The sequence below is a fragment of the Scleropages formosus genome, chromosome 25 (genome assembly GCF_900964775.1).
Source record: "Scleropages formosus chromosome 25, fSclFor1.1, whole genome shotgun sequence".
Lineage (NCBI taxonomy): Eukaryota > Metazoa > Chordata > Actinopteri > Osteoglossiformes > Osteoglossidae > Scleropages > Scleropages formosus.
Window position 1 is genome coordinate 9,900,715 of NC_041830.1, and position 17,069 is coordinate 9,917,783.

A 17,069-nucleotide genomic window follows, 5' to 3' on the forward strand; every position below is an offset into this window, starting at 1 on the left:
GGGACACACCCAGGATGGGATGCCAGTCTGTCACAAGGCACCCCAAGTGGGACTTGAACCCCAGACCCACCGGAGAGCAGGACCTGGTCCAACCCACTGTACCCCCCTTTATAACAAAATCCTCCTTGTGAAATGATGACACCAGACAAGTGTCTATTCAACACCTTTATTCGTCCTTCAGTCTCCGCCGCCCTGAAGTCACATAGCCACAGTCTCCATGAGCCCCATGGAAAGGAACCCGCGCACAGCGCAGATTGGAATTTTTTTTAATCTGTCCTAATATGTACAGCATATACATACAGTATATAATATAAATATATTATGTTTACAGATTGAAATGAAAACAGTCCTAAAAAACACCCCTCCCCCCCCCACACACACATAAGTTAATGCCACAACACTCGTGCGGAACTTCTCACATTTAATAATCATTTTCTGGTGAGATCATTTCATTCCATTGATGAATATCAATCTGTTGTTGTACTTTATATAAATATGTAAGGGAAATAAATTCAGCGTGTTGTCTGCTTGCTAGTGCACGTGTCTCTCTGCCTCGTTACGTTCAGCTCTGTGTTCGAAAGATGCAGCCGGAGTGAGACGATGGTTCTGGAAGGTGATGTCTGGACCCTGCAGTTACCATGGAAACAGGTCCAAAGAGGAAAGGCCTCGTGTGCAAACGCACCGACCGGGCCGAGGGGTTTCACGTCTTCCAGAAGGTACAGTACTTGAACCGTCTTGCTCCCCACGACCTCTGCGGACAAACGCTCCGGGATACTGGGTGGTTTTTTTCGGCCTTAAGTTTACAAACGTGTCGGATCAACTGCTCACCTTACGGGACACAGACCCTCCTGGTTGCGAGGGTTCGACTTCCATGACTTGGTCCAGCCATCCAGTATTGACGAGCAAGGAACCTAAATAGAAGGTGTGAAACCTGTTGGTTTTGGTACAAAGTGGCGCACGTCTGATCTTTGATCCTTTCGCAATGTTCATCATTTAAATAAAAATAAATATTACACACAAACACAGACAGACTGTTGAGGCGATGAGGGTTTTGACTGTGGACGCCTCACAGAGCTACATCCGCCGTCACGCCCCTCGGCCTGAAGCGGCACCATCGTCACGCAAAAGGTAGGAGATACAATCACAGTTTGGAGGAATAAATAATGAGGTTTCAGTCTTTTCTGGGATACTGGGATGCGGAACAGGATGAACGAGGGAGGCTGTGGGAATGGATTGGTGGAATTCAGACATACGAAACGCATCCTTTTGCACCGGTACGTCTCCGTCTCTGTCTCTCACAGATATTGGTGCACGGGCAGCCCGATCCCTGGCAGACCCCTGGGCACAGCATGGTCCCGTGAGGTCCTTTAACGCGGTACACCGCTGAGCAGCAACGACCCCTTCCCGGCCCGTGAGACTCTGGCTTTTTCTACGACTGAAGTATTTAAAAAAAAATTAATCGATTAACTATGGCAAAGTCCCCAAGGGTGACACCGGCAACACAAACCTGTTCCCCGCTCCGTGAGGGAAACGCTCATCTCATTGGCCGATCCACACTCAAGCCCCGCCCCCTCACTTCAAATTGATAATCATACCACGCATGGTGACCGTGTGCACGCAAACACGGGCTTGGGCTTTGGTTTTGGGTAACACAGTGCAATACGTTCACACGTGTCCCACACACAAGGGCTGCTGCTGGTGGACACATGCAACAGACAAAACACGCAGCACAAGGGATTGTGTCTCTACAACAGATGCTCACGATCATCAGAACTGCTCCATCATCACACGCGTCCGCAATCATCCGCAAAGCCTGCAGTCGGGCTGGACTCGGGGGGCACACATGGCACGTGTGGCGGTTGGCATGTCATTTCCATAACCCCGCAAGCCATCTTCTTCTTTTATGAATTACGGTAAGATGAAAGGTTTGACGTCCTATGCAAATCCACGCGCACGCTCAGAGTGGCATCGGCCCCACACCTGTCTAGGAGAACGTGTCAGGGGACGCACTCGCTGTCATTAGTCATCAGTTACACCGACACTGAGACACACTCCCGTCTCCATCCCACACGTGAAGGAGGTTCTCAGTCTCTCACGCCCGCCTGTGAGATGCTGCACCTTTACCTGCGGGGACACGCTCCTCCTTTCCAGCTGCACCAAGGCACCGGGACACACATTTACACAGAATACACGTGTGGCGGATTTGGATCTTCTAAAACTGTCCCAAAGATAGACCCCCTTCGCTGCAACACTTCTGCTTGCTCAGCAATAAACACAGGTTAGGGTAGTTCGGGTGTAAAACACCTTATTGCTACGGAAACACTGCGGTGATAACACACTCAATGCTGATTGTGTGTACGAATGACTGTTTGCATGTTAAAGCTCCTGCTGCCTGGAGAACTGTTCTCGGGGAGCGACACGCACGAAGGGCCCCGGGTTAGAGGGCGTGCAAGGTCACAGACTGGAGCCGACAGGAAGATGCACTTTAGGAACCTCTCTCTTTCGGGTCCGTGTGCATCTCTGCTAAGGGCCACGTACAAATTCCTGTCCATCACTTTCTGGGAGACCGGAGCTCTCAACGATTCATCTGATCCGGTGTCCAGATGAACGCAGACTCCCTAGAAAGAGGCTGTCATTCTTGTGTTTGTAAATCACAGGTGATTCAGTGCTCAACAAACATGATATGTGACAAAAAATCTCAAATTTAGTTCCCAGAAGGAGAAGCTGCTATACCCTCGAGTACGGGTTGACTGACATGAGAAAATGATGCGCTCATGCGATGACTGGATAAAAGCGTAACGTTAGAAATCCGAAACGTAACGTTTATCCAAAGGTTCACCTTGGCAGCTAAATTTAATACGAACGGTTCCAGTGTTGACTTTAAGGGTAATGAGGTCAGGCGGATGGATCCCACGATACTGACAAGAGGAGCTCTGATCCCCCGGGGTGCTGTGATGTGACCCACCGTGTCCTGATGTGCAAAAAAAGAGCATCTTTACAATGATTATGGGGGGGGAACACAAAAACCTAACAAAGAAATAAACCTGGGACAGTGGACACACCTCACACATATGCATGACACGAACACAGCATGTTGGAATGTCCATGTGACATGTGAAACAAACACCCCCCCCCCCCGTTTCACTTCTCCCACATGCCCTGAGCTCAGGGTGCTCTTGAAATAAAGTATAAATACTTAATAAATATCCTCCTCCTAATTATTAATATATCTATCCCAATTCCTCTCTTCCATCTTCAAGCATGTTTACTCACTCTTCACAGTTTTGTTTTTTTCTTATTAAATAAATTAAAGGCTCAGAGAAACGGTCACCATGCTCGGCCCGGCGGCGGCATCGCTTCCGTCTCCGAGACCGAGTCTGAAGTAACCACGGTTACCGTCCCCCCTGTTGAAACGTCATCAAGAAACTTCTGGATTTCGAGGACACCGTCAACCTGACGGGGATCCTGAAAGAGCGACTGGTTAAAAAAGCTCTTTCCGCGAGGCCAGTCGAAGCCGCTCCAGCCACCGTGGACCGTCATAGCTGGGTAAACCTAAAAAGAACCTTGTGTCCAAAGATGGAACAACAAAACTGGCGCCGCTTGTTCGTTCCCTATACATTTATATATTCGTTTCACAGCTGGAACGTGCTTGCGAGCGCATCGCGACCTCACGGCGGACCCGCGGTCCGATCCTCGCGCGACACCGGCGATCAGCCCTTTGCAGCAAAAACATTATTGCGTGCTCGTTAATATTAGCACAAAAACAAGTGAAAAATGAGAGCGAAGCTTCCGGAAACGCGGCCACGTAAACAAGGGCCGAAGCTAACTTTTTGCGTCAGCCGCGGATGACCCGTGACCGACGCCAACGCAACTTGGCCCAAAAAAAAAAAAAAAAAAAAAAGTGAAAGCAGACGCAACACTTTACGAATGAACCGCCCCTGTGAACGTTTCGTACGACGTCCTCGTGCGGAGCTGCATCTGGGACGACGGTCGCGGGTACGTTCGGCTCATCGCGGCTCGGGCGAGAGGGGGCGGTACGCTTCCGAACACGGAGGCGCGTTTCTGAACCTACGGGCCCCTGCACGTACCGAGGCCTTCTTTGCACCCCTCGCCTCCGATTACCCACGATTCACTGCTGCCGTAGACCAGACCGACTCGGAGGTTTCCGACTACTAGGGCGAAGCCGTTCGGATCAACTTTGACACTTCTGACAAGGACATTTTTTGCTACAAACGTGTAAATAGAACATGGCACGGGCTACAGTATCAGGGAAACCAGCCCTGATTTCTCCTGCCAGCAAAGACGCTTTCGATAGAAAACCTATATCTGTACGCTGATTTTTGTATCATATATACATAGATGCACTTTTGTTTTCTCCAGTCTGAGAAATGACGGACGACTGCGTCTGCGTACTGCTTTGATATTCTGTCGGTGGTCCCATGATCCGGAAACGCTAAAAATGTGGTACTGCGACTGTGACCAGCTGGGGGGGGCTGGGGGGTATGTGCTCTACCTAGAACAGTCAAAGAGCTCCTGGATGCCACAGAAACTAAAAAAATGTCCTCGTCCTATTCGCCCTTATTTGGGTTAAGCATTCTTTAAGAGGTGTTCTATGAATCTTCCTTGAGAAGAATCCTCGTGAAGGTAAAACTGCATGCTGTCTTTTGTTTTTTGTCGGCCGTTTCTTTCTCCGTAAGTGGTAAAAGCTAACAGCATAATACTCTTAAACGTGGGGGGGGGTAATTTAGGTCGAGGTTAGCAGCGTTGCTATTGGAGGAAGGGCCATTGTTCACAGCACTTCCACTCCTTGTCACTAGAGGGAGCACTTCCTCTCCAGGGGTCAGAGGTCAAACCGTTGTCGGTTAGGGGTAGCAGCAGCAACAGCAGACGGGTCCCCTTCGTTGCGATGGTCGCGTATCGGCCGTTCTTGCGTGTCCCACGGCTGAGTGCCACTTTCTAGCGGCGAGGGGGCACCGCTCAGTGATATCGACTTCTTTTCTCCTCTGTGTCGGAGCTGTAGTCCCGCAGGCCGATGCCCTTCTGCAGGTTTAGCAGGGAGTCCTTCATCTGTAAATACGAGAGAGGTGCGATCAGGCGAGCTGAAAGCAATCTGTGAACTCTAAGTCCTCCAGGCTAAATGGACTTTCTAAGCGCTGAATATTACTAATAATAGGATGTACATGCAAAACGCCACCTGCGACGTTGCTCCAGCTACAGCTATCGAGGTGTAAGTTCAACTCCACCCCTATAGGGGGCGCCGTGCGTACCTGATCCAGCAGCAGGACCGAGGACTTGATGATCTCCCTCCACTTTTGCAGCTCGTCGTCATGGTAGCGCTGCTGCGATTCCAGAAGCTGAGCCCACTCCACCTGCGACTCCGGCAACCTGGCGGGCCAGTCGGAACCGGTGAGCGCCACTTGGGACCGCCGGAATCCCCGTGCGAAAAACCGCTTCTCTGTGTGATGCCTTTCCATGGAACTTAATGCTCTCCAGGGTGGCAGCGTTACAGTGTGATGCGAAGTGTCTGCTGCCGTGATGCAAATGCGATATAATGCCTTTACTACAGCGATGTAGTGCGATATTACATTTTCACAGCTGCGACGCAGCGTGACATGACGTTCTCAATACTACGGCGCAGCGTGCGGTAATGTATTTGCTGCCTGATGCAGTCTGACATAACGTGTTCGCCGCTGCGAGTGTGATGCAACGTGTTTAATACTACGGCGCAGTGCGACAACGCGTTTGTCGCCATGACGCAGCGTGATGCAATTACGCACAGTACCTCTCCTGAGGCTGTAGGCCCGGCCAGGTAGCCAGGCTCTGGGTGGTGTGTTCCAGCATCCACAGTTTGTAGAACAGCATCATGTTAAGGAAGACCAGCAGCACCAGGCTGTGAAGGAGGGCAAACACACACTGAGCACCCAGATACATGCACTAGGGCTGGGAGGCTCACACATCGCTTGTGACCCTTGACCCCTAGAGCTCCACAATCCACAATCCCTAATCTATTGTCTCGGGTCCATGCTAACTGCAGTAGTTGTCGAGAGAGGCGTGTACCTTACACAGATCCTACAGGCAGCAGCGGGAACAAGGAGAAGAGGATTTAAACTCAGAATCAATGCAAAACATCAACCGCTAACATGTCTGCGTTTTATACGTTAATCATTAGGCCTCTTCTCCATTAACGCTCTTCTCCAACGCAATTTACCACGTTAAGCTACTGACAGCGATTTACCCATTTACGCAGCAAGTAATTTTTATTGCATCAATTCACCGTAAGTACCTTAATCAAGGAAGCTACAGCAGGAGGTGGGATTCGAACCTACAACCTCTGTGTCCGAAGGTACCAGTTTTGTGTCAGAGGGACAATGAGAAAGCAGCTTGTGGCTCTCAGTTCCAGAGCCCTGTTCATGGCTTTCCTGGGTGTTGAGGTGGGGGTCAGCAAAAATACCCCCCTCCCATGGGGACACTCACACGAAACTGACAATGACCAGGAGTCTGGAGACGCTATACAGAGCCAGGCCTCCAGAAATCTGCTCTGGGTTGTGTCTCGTCTGAGTGGAACCTGGGGAGAAAAGCGTCAGGGTGGAGACCTCAGCAACACAGACTTATGTTAAAACACACTCACACAACCCATATACACGCGCACACAAACTGCAGACACACATGTCTGAGAGAACGGGATGCAAGATTCTTGGTCGCAGCACTGAATATTCCAGTAGCTTTGGGTTTGGAATAGGAGAGGACCCAGGTGGAAGGATAGCTGGAGACACACACACACACACACACACACACACACACACACACACACACTGTGGGACCTGCTTTAGGCACCCTGAGCCACAGGCCAAAGGGTGGAGCGCAAATACTGATTTGTGTCAACAGTTTGTTGGGTGGAAATAAAGCACTTCTCAAAGTCCATCTCTGGTATTGCTACTATAAATGACAAGGGGGAAAAAAAAAAAAAAAAAAAAAACTTTTGCATTATCAGAATTTATTCACTTAGTTATTCTCCAAAGCTAGTTACAATGTTAGGTTTGTACGCTAAGCTACTCGCAGTTAATCATCCATGTATACAGATGGGTAATCCTACGTACCCTTCAGCAAGGGAAAGTACGCTTCATAAAGACTGAAAATAAATATACACATCCCCACAAACTTATACCGAATGCGATTCTTCCCCTAAACGTGTGAAAAGATGACCGTCTTCTTACTTCCCATCAAGCACAAGCCGTAAACACTGTGGAAGTGAGTTGAATTAAAGCGGACCCACGTCATACTCAGTTCGGGTGCTTTTAACTGCCATCTGTTGGCCCAGAGGGTAAAAACAGGCCACGTTTGGAAGAATACATGTGGAAACTTGAGAAAATAGGGCGAAGATGCAGCAATAAAAAATAAATTAATAAACAATTAAATCCCTGCAGAAATGTGTACAAAACTGTACAACCACCCCAGGTAAACGAGGCTCACCTGAGCGGGCTTCACATCTGACGACACAAGACGTGCGTCACAGCCCTCTCACCTGCCACATGTCTGACACGATGGAGGACCTCCTCGTCCTCAGGTGTGGTCACGGGGCTGAGGGCTTCGTCCAGGTGCTGGGTGCGGAGATGGGCCAGGGTGCGCTTCCGCCGGCGTCCTGCGGAAACCCGCACTGCCTTGGGCTTCGGTGACAGCTGAAGCGACTCTGTTAGAGAGGCCTCCATCCTGCTGAGCTCCAGCTCTGTGTGGAGACACGAAAGACAGCCTGGTTAAGCTCCGCGGTCAGCGATCAGAAACCAAACCGCCGCGGAGTACACAGGCGGAGCTGGACTGCCCACGTCTCACCTAAGTGCCTGAAGTACTCGTCCAGGCCGCTCCAGAAGTTCCTCTCAATGAATCCCTTCACAAGCCCCCAAGGCTGCTTCTTGTACCGGAGTTCCGTAGACACCCTGCAGCACAGGCTTGTGGTCACGCAAGCGTCACCTTACCTTACACCTTAGAGTGCCCCCTACTGGCCAGTGATGGGAACGCCCATTAGGACCTCACCTGAGACGACACCTGTTCTTGGCCACACGTGTCAGCATGTAGCGGTTGAGGGTGTAGAAGTAGTCGTGGTACGGGACGTCGTGCGCGATCACCTCCGCGTCGATCACGTAGCACTCTCCCTCCTGACTCGCCTTGTACAGCGTCTGTGAGCGGAGAGCAGAAAGACCACACGTTCACCTCCGCACCTGACCAGGACCCCACCCCTGTAGGTAATTTGATTCGTTTATACCTCTCGAGTCACAATAAACAAAATCTTAATAAAACAGACATCCCTCCAATTACGTGCCGGTTAGGTTCTTTAAAAATCTGAAATATAGCAAATATAAATACTGTGTAAGACTTTTTATATTATTATTTTAGCTAACCGAGTTACGCTAAAACTAATTTTAAATTGAAAATACACTCCACGCACTCCTGGTAAACGCAAGATGATTAATCCCATGAACATGTGCAGCATCCTTCATTTTATTATTGATCACCAGTATTGAGGAACACCAGACACAAGCTGTAAACACACTGGAAGTGAGTTGAACTAAGGCGGTCACACGCTCGTACTCCGTTTAGGTTCTTTACTAGAATTGGCTTGGAGGGTAAACGCAGGTGATGTTTGTTTTACAAACAGAAATTACAGTAGCTAAGTGGAAAAAATACAACTGAAAATAAATTTGTAATATGGAAAAATGTTTGGATCGTCAACAACGCATAACATGCATTAGCCATCAGTAAACATCAGTTCTGGCTGGTTCTCTGCTCTCACCTGTGTCTCGGTGACAGTTGCTGTCTTGGGCGCCAGGGGATTGGTCAGGGAGATGGTGTACCGGATCTCACGCATCTGGTTTCCCGCCTCCTCCTCCTTCTTCTTCCAGGGACTGTACATCACATCTGCGCAGGTATCACACACCAAACTGCGACTCACTGTTTTTACATCTTTGTACGTTGACTCTTTTGGATATTTTACTGGCGGTCAAAGGTACAACTCTGGCCCAAGTGACACACCATGGGGGAGTAACAGAGTGGGTGGAGCTTCTGTGAGGGGTGTGGTTTGCTATGGAGTAGGCGGGGCAAACCTGAAAAGCGTCGCTGCTCCAGGAAATCCTTCATGAACTGCGACTCGGTGAAGAGAATACCAAACATCTTGTCCACGCTGACCTTGTACACCTCGTTGATGTACTGCTTTCCGCTCAGGTCCTCATAGAAGGCCTGCACCTCACCTGTTAACAGGCCGCCAAACAAGGGGGGCGGGGAAATGAGTGCTCAGTGCTGCCCCCTGCTGGACTTGACCAGCTGGCAAAATTGACAGTCAGATGAACAAAGTTTTAAATTCGTCATATTCATCATGACTCCCCATTTTCGCCAATGATCTTAATGAGATGGAGGAGACTGGTGCAAAGAATGACCATTTCTTCCAATTTTGAATTCCAAAAAATATTTCTGTTTTGTATTCAAAGCCGTGGGGATTCAAATCACTTTAAATATTTCAGTTAAGGGATTTTTTTTTTTCTTATAATTTGGGTTTCATTTCTCTGTCTTACAATGTTGGAAGATGCTGCAATGGGTATGACAATTCCTAACCAAATCTCCATTGAAATGAAGTGATTTTATCAACAATTTTTGTTTTTCTCTGCTTATTTTTTCCTAAATAATTTTTTTTAATTCTGGAAAACTATATACACTTTAATGTTTTGACATGTTTTAACAGAGAAACCAGTGTCATATTAATTCTAAATCCACTAAATTGAGCCCTTTTAATGAAAAGTTCAACCGCTGTGGGGGCAGAGCTTTCATACCTTCGTCATGCGTCTCTGATGAGTCGCTGAGCTCCGTGGGGATGTCCTCATTGTCGTTCAAATCAAGTGACGGGGAAAGGACAGGGACGCTGTGTTCCTCTGTCTTACTGAGGGACAGTGGGACAGCCTGGATGTCCACATCTGGGACACAGCCTGAGTAATCGTCTGGCGGCTGGAGGTCAAACTGCGGGGGGTGGGATTGGGAGTGAGCTTTGTTAGATCAGGCTAATATGTGTCTACTAGCTGGTCACCTTGCACATGGTGTCCCACGTTTCACGGCGATACTCACAGAGACGGACAGCTCGTTGTTGCTGTGGGGGGGCTTGCGGGGCAGCTGCGGGCTAGGATCGGGCCGGGCCTCGGTGCTGTTCTTGGACGTGCTTTCGTTGACCTCGTTCTCCTCGGCTGGGATCTCTTCGCAGTACCTGCACCAGGGGGACGGACAGCAGCTGTAGGTCAAGATTACCAGCTCGGGGTTCGGTGCCGGCATGGCGAGGTACACGATGGTGGGGCATGATGGGACTGGGGGGGGGGGGGGGCAGGAGGAGAAGAAGAAAACCCACAACAATAGAAATCACACATTTCCACAGACAAGCTACCACCAACAAAGCATCTTGGGAATGCCGAAGGCAGCAAGTGAAAGGATTGACAGGGGATCCGTCCAGATCAGACAAGCTCAAGCATCCAATGAGGAAAGAGGAATCGGGACTCGGGACCAGAGGTGGGGAGGACAGAGGCTGCAGGGATGCGGCAACACTCACCCCATGGTGTTGAAGTCTTCGTCCGGTGGAACATAGTCCTCGTCATCGCTGGTCAGGCCCAGCTCGTTGCCGTAACACTGATGGACAAAGTGCCACAGCTCCTTGGGACACAGGGGCTGGGGGTGTTCAGTAAGCACAGGAGAAGTCACACACTGTCCATTTACCACAGTAACAGCCAGGTATACCTCTGCGTTTCATCAACGGTAGGATGGGAGGATGGGTTGGGGGGGGGGGGGGTTTGCCCACCTTATCGAGCAGGGCATTCTGCCACAACCTGAACATCATCATGTAGGTCCTGTCCCTGGCTCCGAATGAGGTGAAGAAGTGCTGTGGCAAGAGGGTCAACATTGCAACAACAACAACAACGCCTTCTTCACAACATACGTTCGGCACAGCAGACACCAATATCAGCAGATGCTTGGAAGACGTTACATAAGAGCACTTATAAGTGTTGCTCCTAGGGTCTTAATATTCCATTTGATTCTAACGTCTCAAGACGGTTCCAAACATAAAACTTGATCGGAAAATTATGGACTACGGATGTACAGGACACATATATATCCCACTTTATTTTATTATTTATTCTTTCCTGTTTTCATCATTATATATTTCTCGTATGCCTCCATCAGACCTTCACTCACCTTTTCGGAGTCAGTACACAGCTGGATAGCATTTGGGATGAGACGGGCGGTCTTCTCCTTCGTCATTGAGCAGACATCCTTGAGTCTCACCGTTAGCTAGGAGAACGAATCACAGAAATTGTACTAGAGTGTGCTGTTAAATACAGAGCATTTAAATACTGAACAGAAAAATTAAAATGGTCAAAACATTTATTAATGTAGCTTTTTTTGAACAGCAGCGAACCCCCCTCAGTACACTTCCCAGGGTGGGAATGTAAAACCTTTCTATGTGTGGTTGCCATCCATTTGCAGTGGACTCTCATGAATTATACTGCCTCCATCTACCAGGGGACGCTATTGTTTGACAGATCCACTGACTCCTCAAGTTAAGAATATTCCCGGAACTGGAAATGTTACTTGTTCCTTACCTGACCGTCACTTTTACCACTAAGCCACAATAATCGAAACATTAGTAATACAGATGTTGTAAAACGAAAACAAATCTAAAATAAAAATGTTTAATCTTCACGTGCTTCTCTTCAATGCAGACCCATCCTAAAAACATGTGCAAAGTTCCTAACCATCACGTGGGTTCCACACTCCCATTCTGCATGGGTGCTCTTTACCGGCATCTATTAGCTAGTAGGATAAACCCAGGTCGCATGTGAACCGTTAGATAGAAATTTTTGAAAATAGATGCAGTGAAAATGTGAAAGTGCAATGAAAAATAACCTGGACATGTCTGTATTTTTGAAAATTTCTGATTGTTCGCAACATGAAGCGCCAGCGTTCATGAGCACAGGGCTGTAGTGAGGCATGAGGGATGTGCAGCAGAGACTGGGGTAAAGGGAAGTGGGATCCAATGTGTGATCGTACCAGCGTTTCCCAGCGGAAGATGTTGCTGTAGAAACAGATCCAGTTTTCCGAGAGGTAGAGTCGGCCTTGCAGCAGTATGTCCCTCTGCAGGGCGCACGAGTAATCTGGCAGCAGAGGTCGAAGGTCAGTGGCTGGTACCCTCAAGTGAAATTAAGTACACCCCAGAGGTCACATCAGAGAGAAAACACAGGCACGGGTACAAGTGTCCTCACCCACGATGAGCCGCTCTGTGTCTGGGAGCTGCTTGAAAAGCTTCCGAAAGTCCTCATTGCGCTGCTTGTAGGTGGGACTCAAGACCTGCGGAGAGGGCAGACAGGTGGGTGTTGCGCAGCAGGGTGTGACAAACAGGTATGGAGGAGTGTACATACATGCACAGTCATACACACATCAGTGCCACACACTGACACATGCAGACATACACTGCAGTATGAAGTAATAAACTCCGCCGTGATAAAAGCACGATGACCACTGACCCTAACTGGGCTGGTTATTGCTCCTCCTCTTAGCAGATTTACGACAAGTCCAGCTGTCCATCAGACATCCTCGTCCACCAGACCACAAAAAGTTTACAGAAGAGTCCTGTACCACACTGACCTCTGGCACTAAACACATTACACACACACACTATGGTCCATTAGCAACTGTTACTAAAACATGTTTAAGCACTTTGTCAATAACCACCAGAACATGTGGAAGTCTCAACTAGGAAATTTTTACCGTATCAACGCAGGACTGGGTTAGGAAGGCGTCAAATGTTGGAATTGAGTGTCTGCTGGCTCAGCCTCTCTCTTTCTCCATGTGATGGTTCGGGACACAGCAGCTGTGAGGACCCTTTTTTATTTAATGCACTTTAATAACTTCAGCAGTACTTACAATATTGCTGCTATATCCCTACCGCATCCAGAATGTTATTACTATTATTAGTCATTAACAATGGGATGTTTGTACATGAACCTATTTACATTGATTTACACATTTATACAGAAAGTAAATTTTACTGCATCAATTCAGGTTAAGCACTCTGATCAAGGGGATGGAAATTCAGTCTTTGAGAGCAAGGTGACAACTTTAACTGCTGCACCCCCTGTTGCCCCCAAGTTACTCTTCAGTGTGGAATCAGCTCCTGAAGTCCACAACACTACGACGCATCGTGTTGAGACTCCTCTGATGATTTTTTTTTTGTGTGCTGCTCATACATACACGATAACTTTTTGTACACACTTCAGCCCCCCGAGCTCACCGCTGCCTCACCTGAGCCCAGGTAGACTCCAGACAAGCGCTTGCTATAAATAACAGCTGTTGCTCAGCCACAGATTGAGACCGCGATAAAAACCATGTTACACGGTCACCAAAGTTTGGTACATCTAAAGGACCTGTCAGTTCGAAACAGGAACATTTGGAGATCTCAAATAAAATCGCAAAGAGATATCTAGAACAGAATAGAAATAAAGGATCAAAATGATCATGTAAGGTAAGTCATGCTCACTTTCGTACTTAGAATAACAGAGAAAACAGAACAAATCGAGAACACTGAGTGGAGACTAAAAATAAGCAGAACGTGAGCCGAAAGCACAAAAACATGATCTCACACTTAACCAACCACCCCCCCCCCCCCCCCCCCCCCACACACACACACACAATACAACCGCGGTATTGATACAGCTTTTGAAAACGTACATGCGTCACAGAGTCCATCGTAATCCTCATCAAACACTCACTAACAACATCTTCCCTTCAATGAGCTGTACTGGTCAGAATACAGTTACAATAAATCATGCAGAATTACTAATTGTACCTATTTATCGTTTGTCGTACTACAGTATGGCTCCATAGAATGCTCTGCAAGGACATACGGTTGAACATAGAGGTAACCCAGAGAACCTGCACAGTACATTGTACATGAGTTTCCACATAACGGACTACAGAAATCATTACATTTGCAATTCTACTGAATGGACAGATTCATATTTTAACCTGAAAGAAAACTAGAAGTGTTTTAAAACCGGGGCTTCTCCTCTTGCCCATTTTACGAAGTCCAGAAGTAAAAATTCTCCACTACTGTGAAGGATATCACAGAACCACTGGATCTCAGACAGTGAATTCAGTTCAGGCTGAGGCTTCAGTTTAGACCTTAACCTGTGACTGAGGTCAGGATGTTAGACCTTTACTGCCTCATTTGACTAGTCCAATTCCAATCACAAAAAAAGCTCCAGTCATAATAAAATCCGATCAAAGTAGATGGGGATCAACAGTAATGACAGTCATCTCCGGTCATAGTCAACAGCAAGCAACAGTAATGACAACCATCTCCAGTAACAATCAACTCCAGCTGACAGCAATTCACAGTAATGACAGTCAACTCGTCACAGTTGACAGCAATTCACAGTAAAGAGTCAACCCCAGCCACAATCAACTTGTCACAGTCAACAGCAATCAACACTAACAGTTCAATCCAGTCACAGTCAACACCGATCAACTCCAATGACAGTCAACAGGAATGAAACTCAACAGCAATCACGATCAACAGCGATCCCAACGAAGACCAACGAAAAGTAACACCATTACAGACAACGCTGACAACAATCAACGATCAACGTCAACTCCGATTGTGATCAACACCGATGACGGTCAACAACCATCGCACCAACCACACACACACACACACACACACACAACACAGAGGTGAACGGCGGCTACTTACGTTGTACCAGCTCTGGCTTTTCTGCGATCCCCAGTGCAGCACAGAAGGGAGAACAGAGAGAAGAATAAAAGGTAAGTTTCAGACCCGAAGACTCACTTGACCAGACACTGAACACAGAGGTCATAAAGAAGCCATCTGAAACACTGAAGGGGAGGTTAAAGCAGAAGGGGGAGTGTGGTATTTGCTGAGCTCTTGCTCAGGACACACACAAGGAAGGAAAGGCAGAAATGCATTCTGGGTATCACAATGGCAAGCAGAATAAGCAGGCTTTTTCAGAACTTGATTATATGTATAAATCCGTAGACGAAACCTTTAATTACGACTATGCTAAGGCAGCAAAAGAAGCATACAGAACACAGCTGACAAAATTAACTCACCAACAGTAAAGAACAAAGAGAAGATATTTATAGAAGTTGCTGAAGAAAGTTGGAATTTCAGTTCCGACACAGTCCCCCAACACCGCTACTGTACTTGTTCACGGTCTATTTGTTTCTTTTCTACCTTCTCCACACTTCTGAGAAACGCAAGGCGGTGCTCCCTATTCGCGATCGCCATCTGACTGCGCTTTGGTGACGGGTCCATGCGCCTTTTCATTTGCTATTATAGCTCCCTTTTTATGAAGAAATAAAAACCAAACGCTTCCCAAAAAAGCTTGTAACGTACTGTAAATGACAGAAAACCTGATTTAACTAAAGTATCACAGTGATGTGGGAGGACAAACGCTGCAAAAATTCAAGACACATCCCCATCATACTTTATTAAAATCATTCTCATCACGGAAATGATAAAGATTATTCACTCATCCGCACAGACTTGTCTTTCTAAATTCACACAGTGAAAGACATCAGAGGTTAAAAGCTATTATAGATAACCACATTAAGAATAAAAACTTGGGACTTTAAAAGTGTTTGAAGAAAAACAGTAAAAACTTGTAACTGACCCATAAGTACTCAAGCATTATCTTAAAAATTAACAATCCAACATTAATATCTTCAATATTGTCAGACAATTACCTCTTTATGATAGCTTGCTATATTAAATGTATTTTTATTGACTGAATTATTGAGGCTCTGAAGTACAGTGAAAGGGTTCCTTAGTTGCACAATTTCCTTTCCCTTTTAAATCTCAAAAACCGTAGTCAATTTTTCAACCACGAGGGAGAAGCATGACTATCGCGCCCTTAATGTGACACATAGGAAAGTATGTCTTTTAGGTATGTTGCATTATCCTTTCGACATTTGTTAAAATATTCAGGATACCTTTCTCAACGGTAAAGATTCACGAATCAAAGCAGCAACCTCTTCTAACTTTAACTCCTTGGTCCACTTAAATTTCATCACTTATTTTTAACCTTTTCCAGTGCAGGGTCACAGTGGTCCAGAGCCTATCCCAGAAACACAGGACATGAGGTAGGGTAAACTCTAGATGGGACTCATCACAGGGCAACCACACGCACGCATGCACGCACAGCGATTCAACTGAAACACTGTGGGTTGAGGGAGGAAACCCACGCAAGCAAGGGAGAACCTCCCCATAGAGCTGGACTCAAACCCATGTCCTATCCCACAGACGAGGAGCTGCGAGGCACCAGTACTACGTAGTGTGCCATTTCTCCCTTTGACGTACGAACCGTCGAGATGCTCCCGGTCGCGTGCAGGCTGCAGGACAATCCGATCTGGAGGCGTGCAGAGAGTGGGGTGTGGCCAGGCAGGGAGCCCTTTAAGTGCCCAGTTAGAGTACCTGGATTACCTGGCTATTTAACACAGGCAGGCGGACCACAAGTCCTGTTGCGCTCTTGAATATAAAACTACTCCAGTAAATGTCCCACTTCAGAGATGTGTCAAAGTATAATGATGAGGACTGTTATACTGTAATCTGAAGGTTGCTGGATTGAATTCCACTTGTGCTGTAGTGCTCTTGATCAAGATACTTAGCCTAAATTGACACAGTAAGAATACCCTGCTATATAAACGTATAAATCATTGTAAAAAATTTGCATAAAGGCATCATCTTAAAGATATATAATAAATAACACTGCAGCAGGTGTCTTGAAGAAATGAGCTTTACAGCTCTCAGTGACAATTTGTGTGCAAAAATGCAATACACTACATATATTTGCATATTTGATCGACAGATTAATCTCTGGAGAAGGGTGCCCACTAAAATAAATAAATAAATAAAGCACCAGTTAAGCGATGCTGCAGACATAGATTGGCGTGGTTCTGCATCACAGCAGTGTACATAACAAGTTGCTGTGGTTTTTATAAAACAACTTAAGAGTTAAGCATATTAAAAA

At 47.1% G+C, this 17,069-nt stretch overlaps 1 protein-coding gene across 4 annotated transcripts in view; it reads right to left on the reverse strand.

Annotated features, from left to right (window-relative positions):
* Window positions 1-1,292: 1,292 nt before the first annotated feature.
* The window catches only part of gramd1ba (GRAM domain containing 1Ba), a 70,802-nt gene continuing 55,025 nt past the window's right edge, over window positions 1,293-17,069 (reverse strand). Inside the window, exons 6-23 of one of the 4 annotated variants that reach the window (XM_029249230.1) lie at window positions 14,774-14,794; window positions 12,285-12,369; window positions 12,073-12,176; window positions 11,218-11,313; window positions 10,823-10,903; window positions 10,577-10,692; window positions 10,105-10,264; window positions 9,816-9,999; window positions 9,096-9,239; window positions 8,786-8,910; window positions 8,029-8,171; window positions 7,828-7,931; window positions 7,523-7,723; window positions 6,475-6,565; window positions 6,058-6,069; window positions 5,783-5,890; window positions 5,268-5,385; window positions 1,293-5,067 (exon numbers count right to left, since the gene is read on the reverse strand). In XM_029249230.1, the coding sequence (XP_029105063.1) occupies window positions 4,978-5,067; window positions 5,268-5,385; window positions 5,783-5,890; window positions 6,058-6,069; window positions 6,475-6,565; window positions 7,523-7,723; window positions 7,828-7,931; window positions 8,029-8,171; window positions 8,786-8,910; window positions 9,096-9,239; window positions 9,816-9,999; window positions 10,105-10,264; window positions 10,577-10,692; window positions 10,823-10,903; window positions 11,218-11,313; window positions 12,073-12,176; window positions 12,285-12,369; window positions 14,774-14,794 (1,983 nt within the window). In that variant the 3' untranslated portion in view covers window positions 1,293-4,977. The remainder of the gene's footprint in view (window positions 5,068-5,267; window positions 5,386-5,782; window positions 5,891-6,057; window positions 6,070-6,474; window positions 6,566-7,522; window positions 7,724-7,827; window positions 7,932-8,028; window positions 8,172-8,785; window positions 8,911-9,095; window positions 9,240-9,815; window positions 10,000-10,104; window positions 10,265-10,576; window positions 10,693-10,822; window positions 10,904-11,217; window positions 11,314-12,072; window positions 12,177-12,284; window positions 12,370-14,773; window positions 14,795-17,069) is intronic. The other 3 variants (XM_018731305.2, XM_018731304.2, XM_018731306.2) reach the window with 3 other exon arrangements.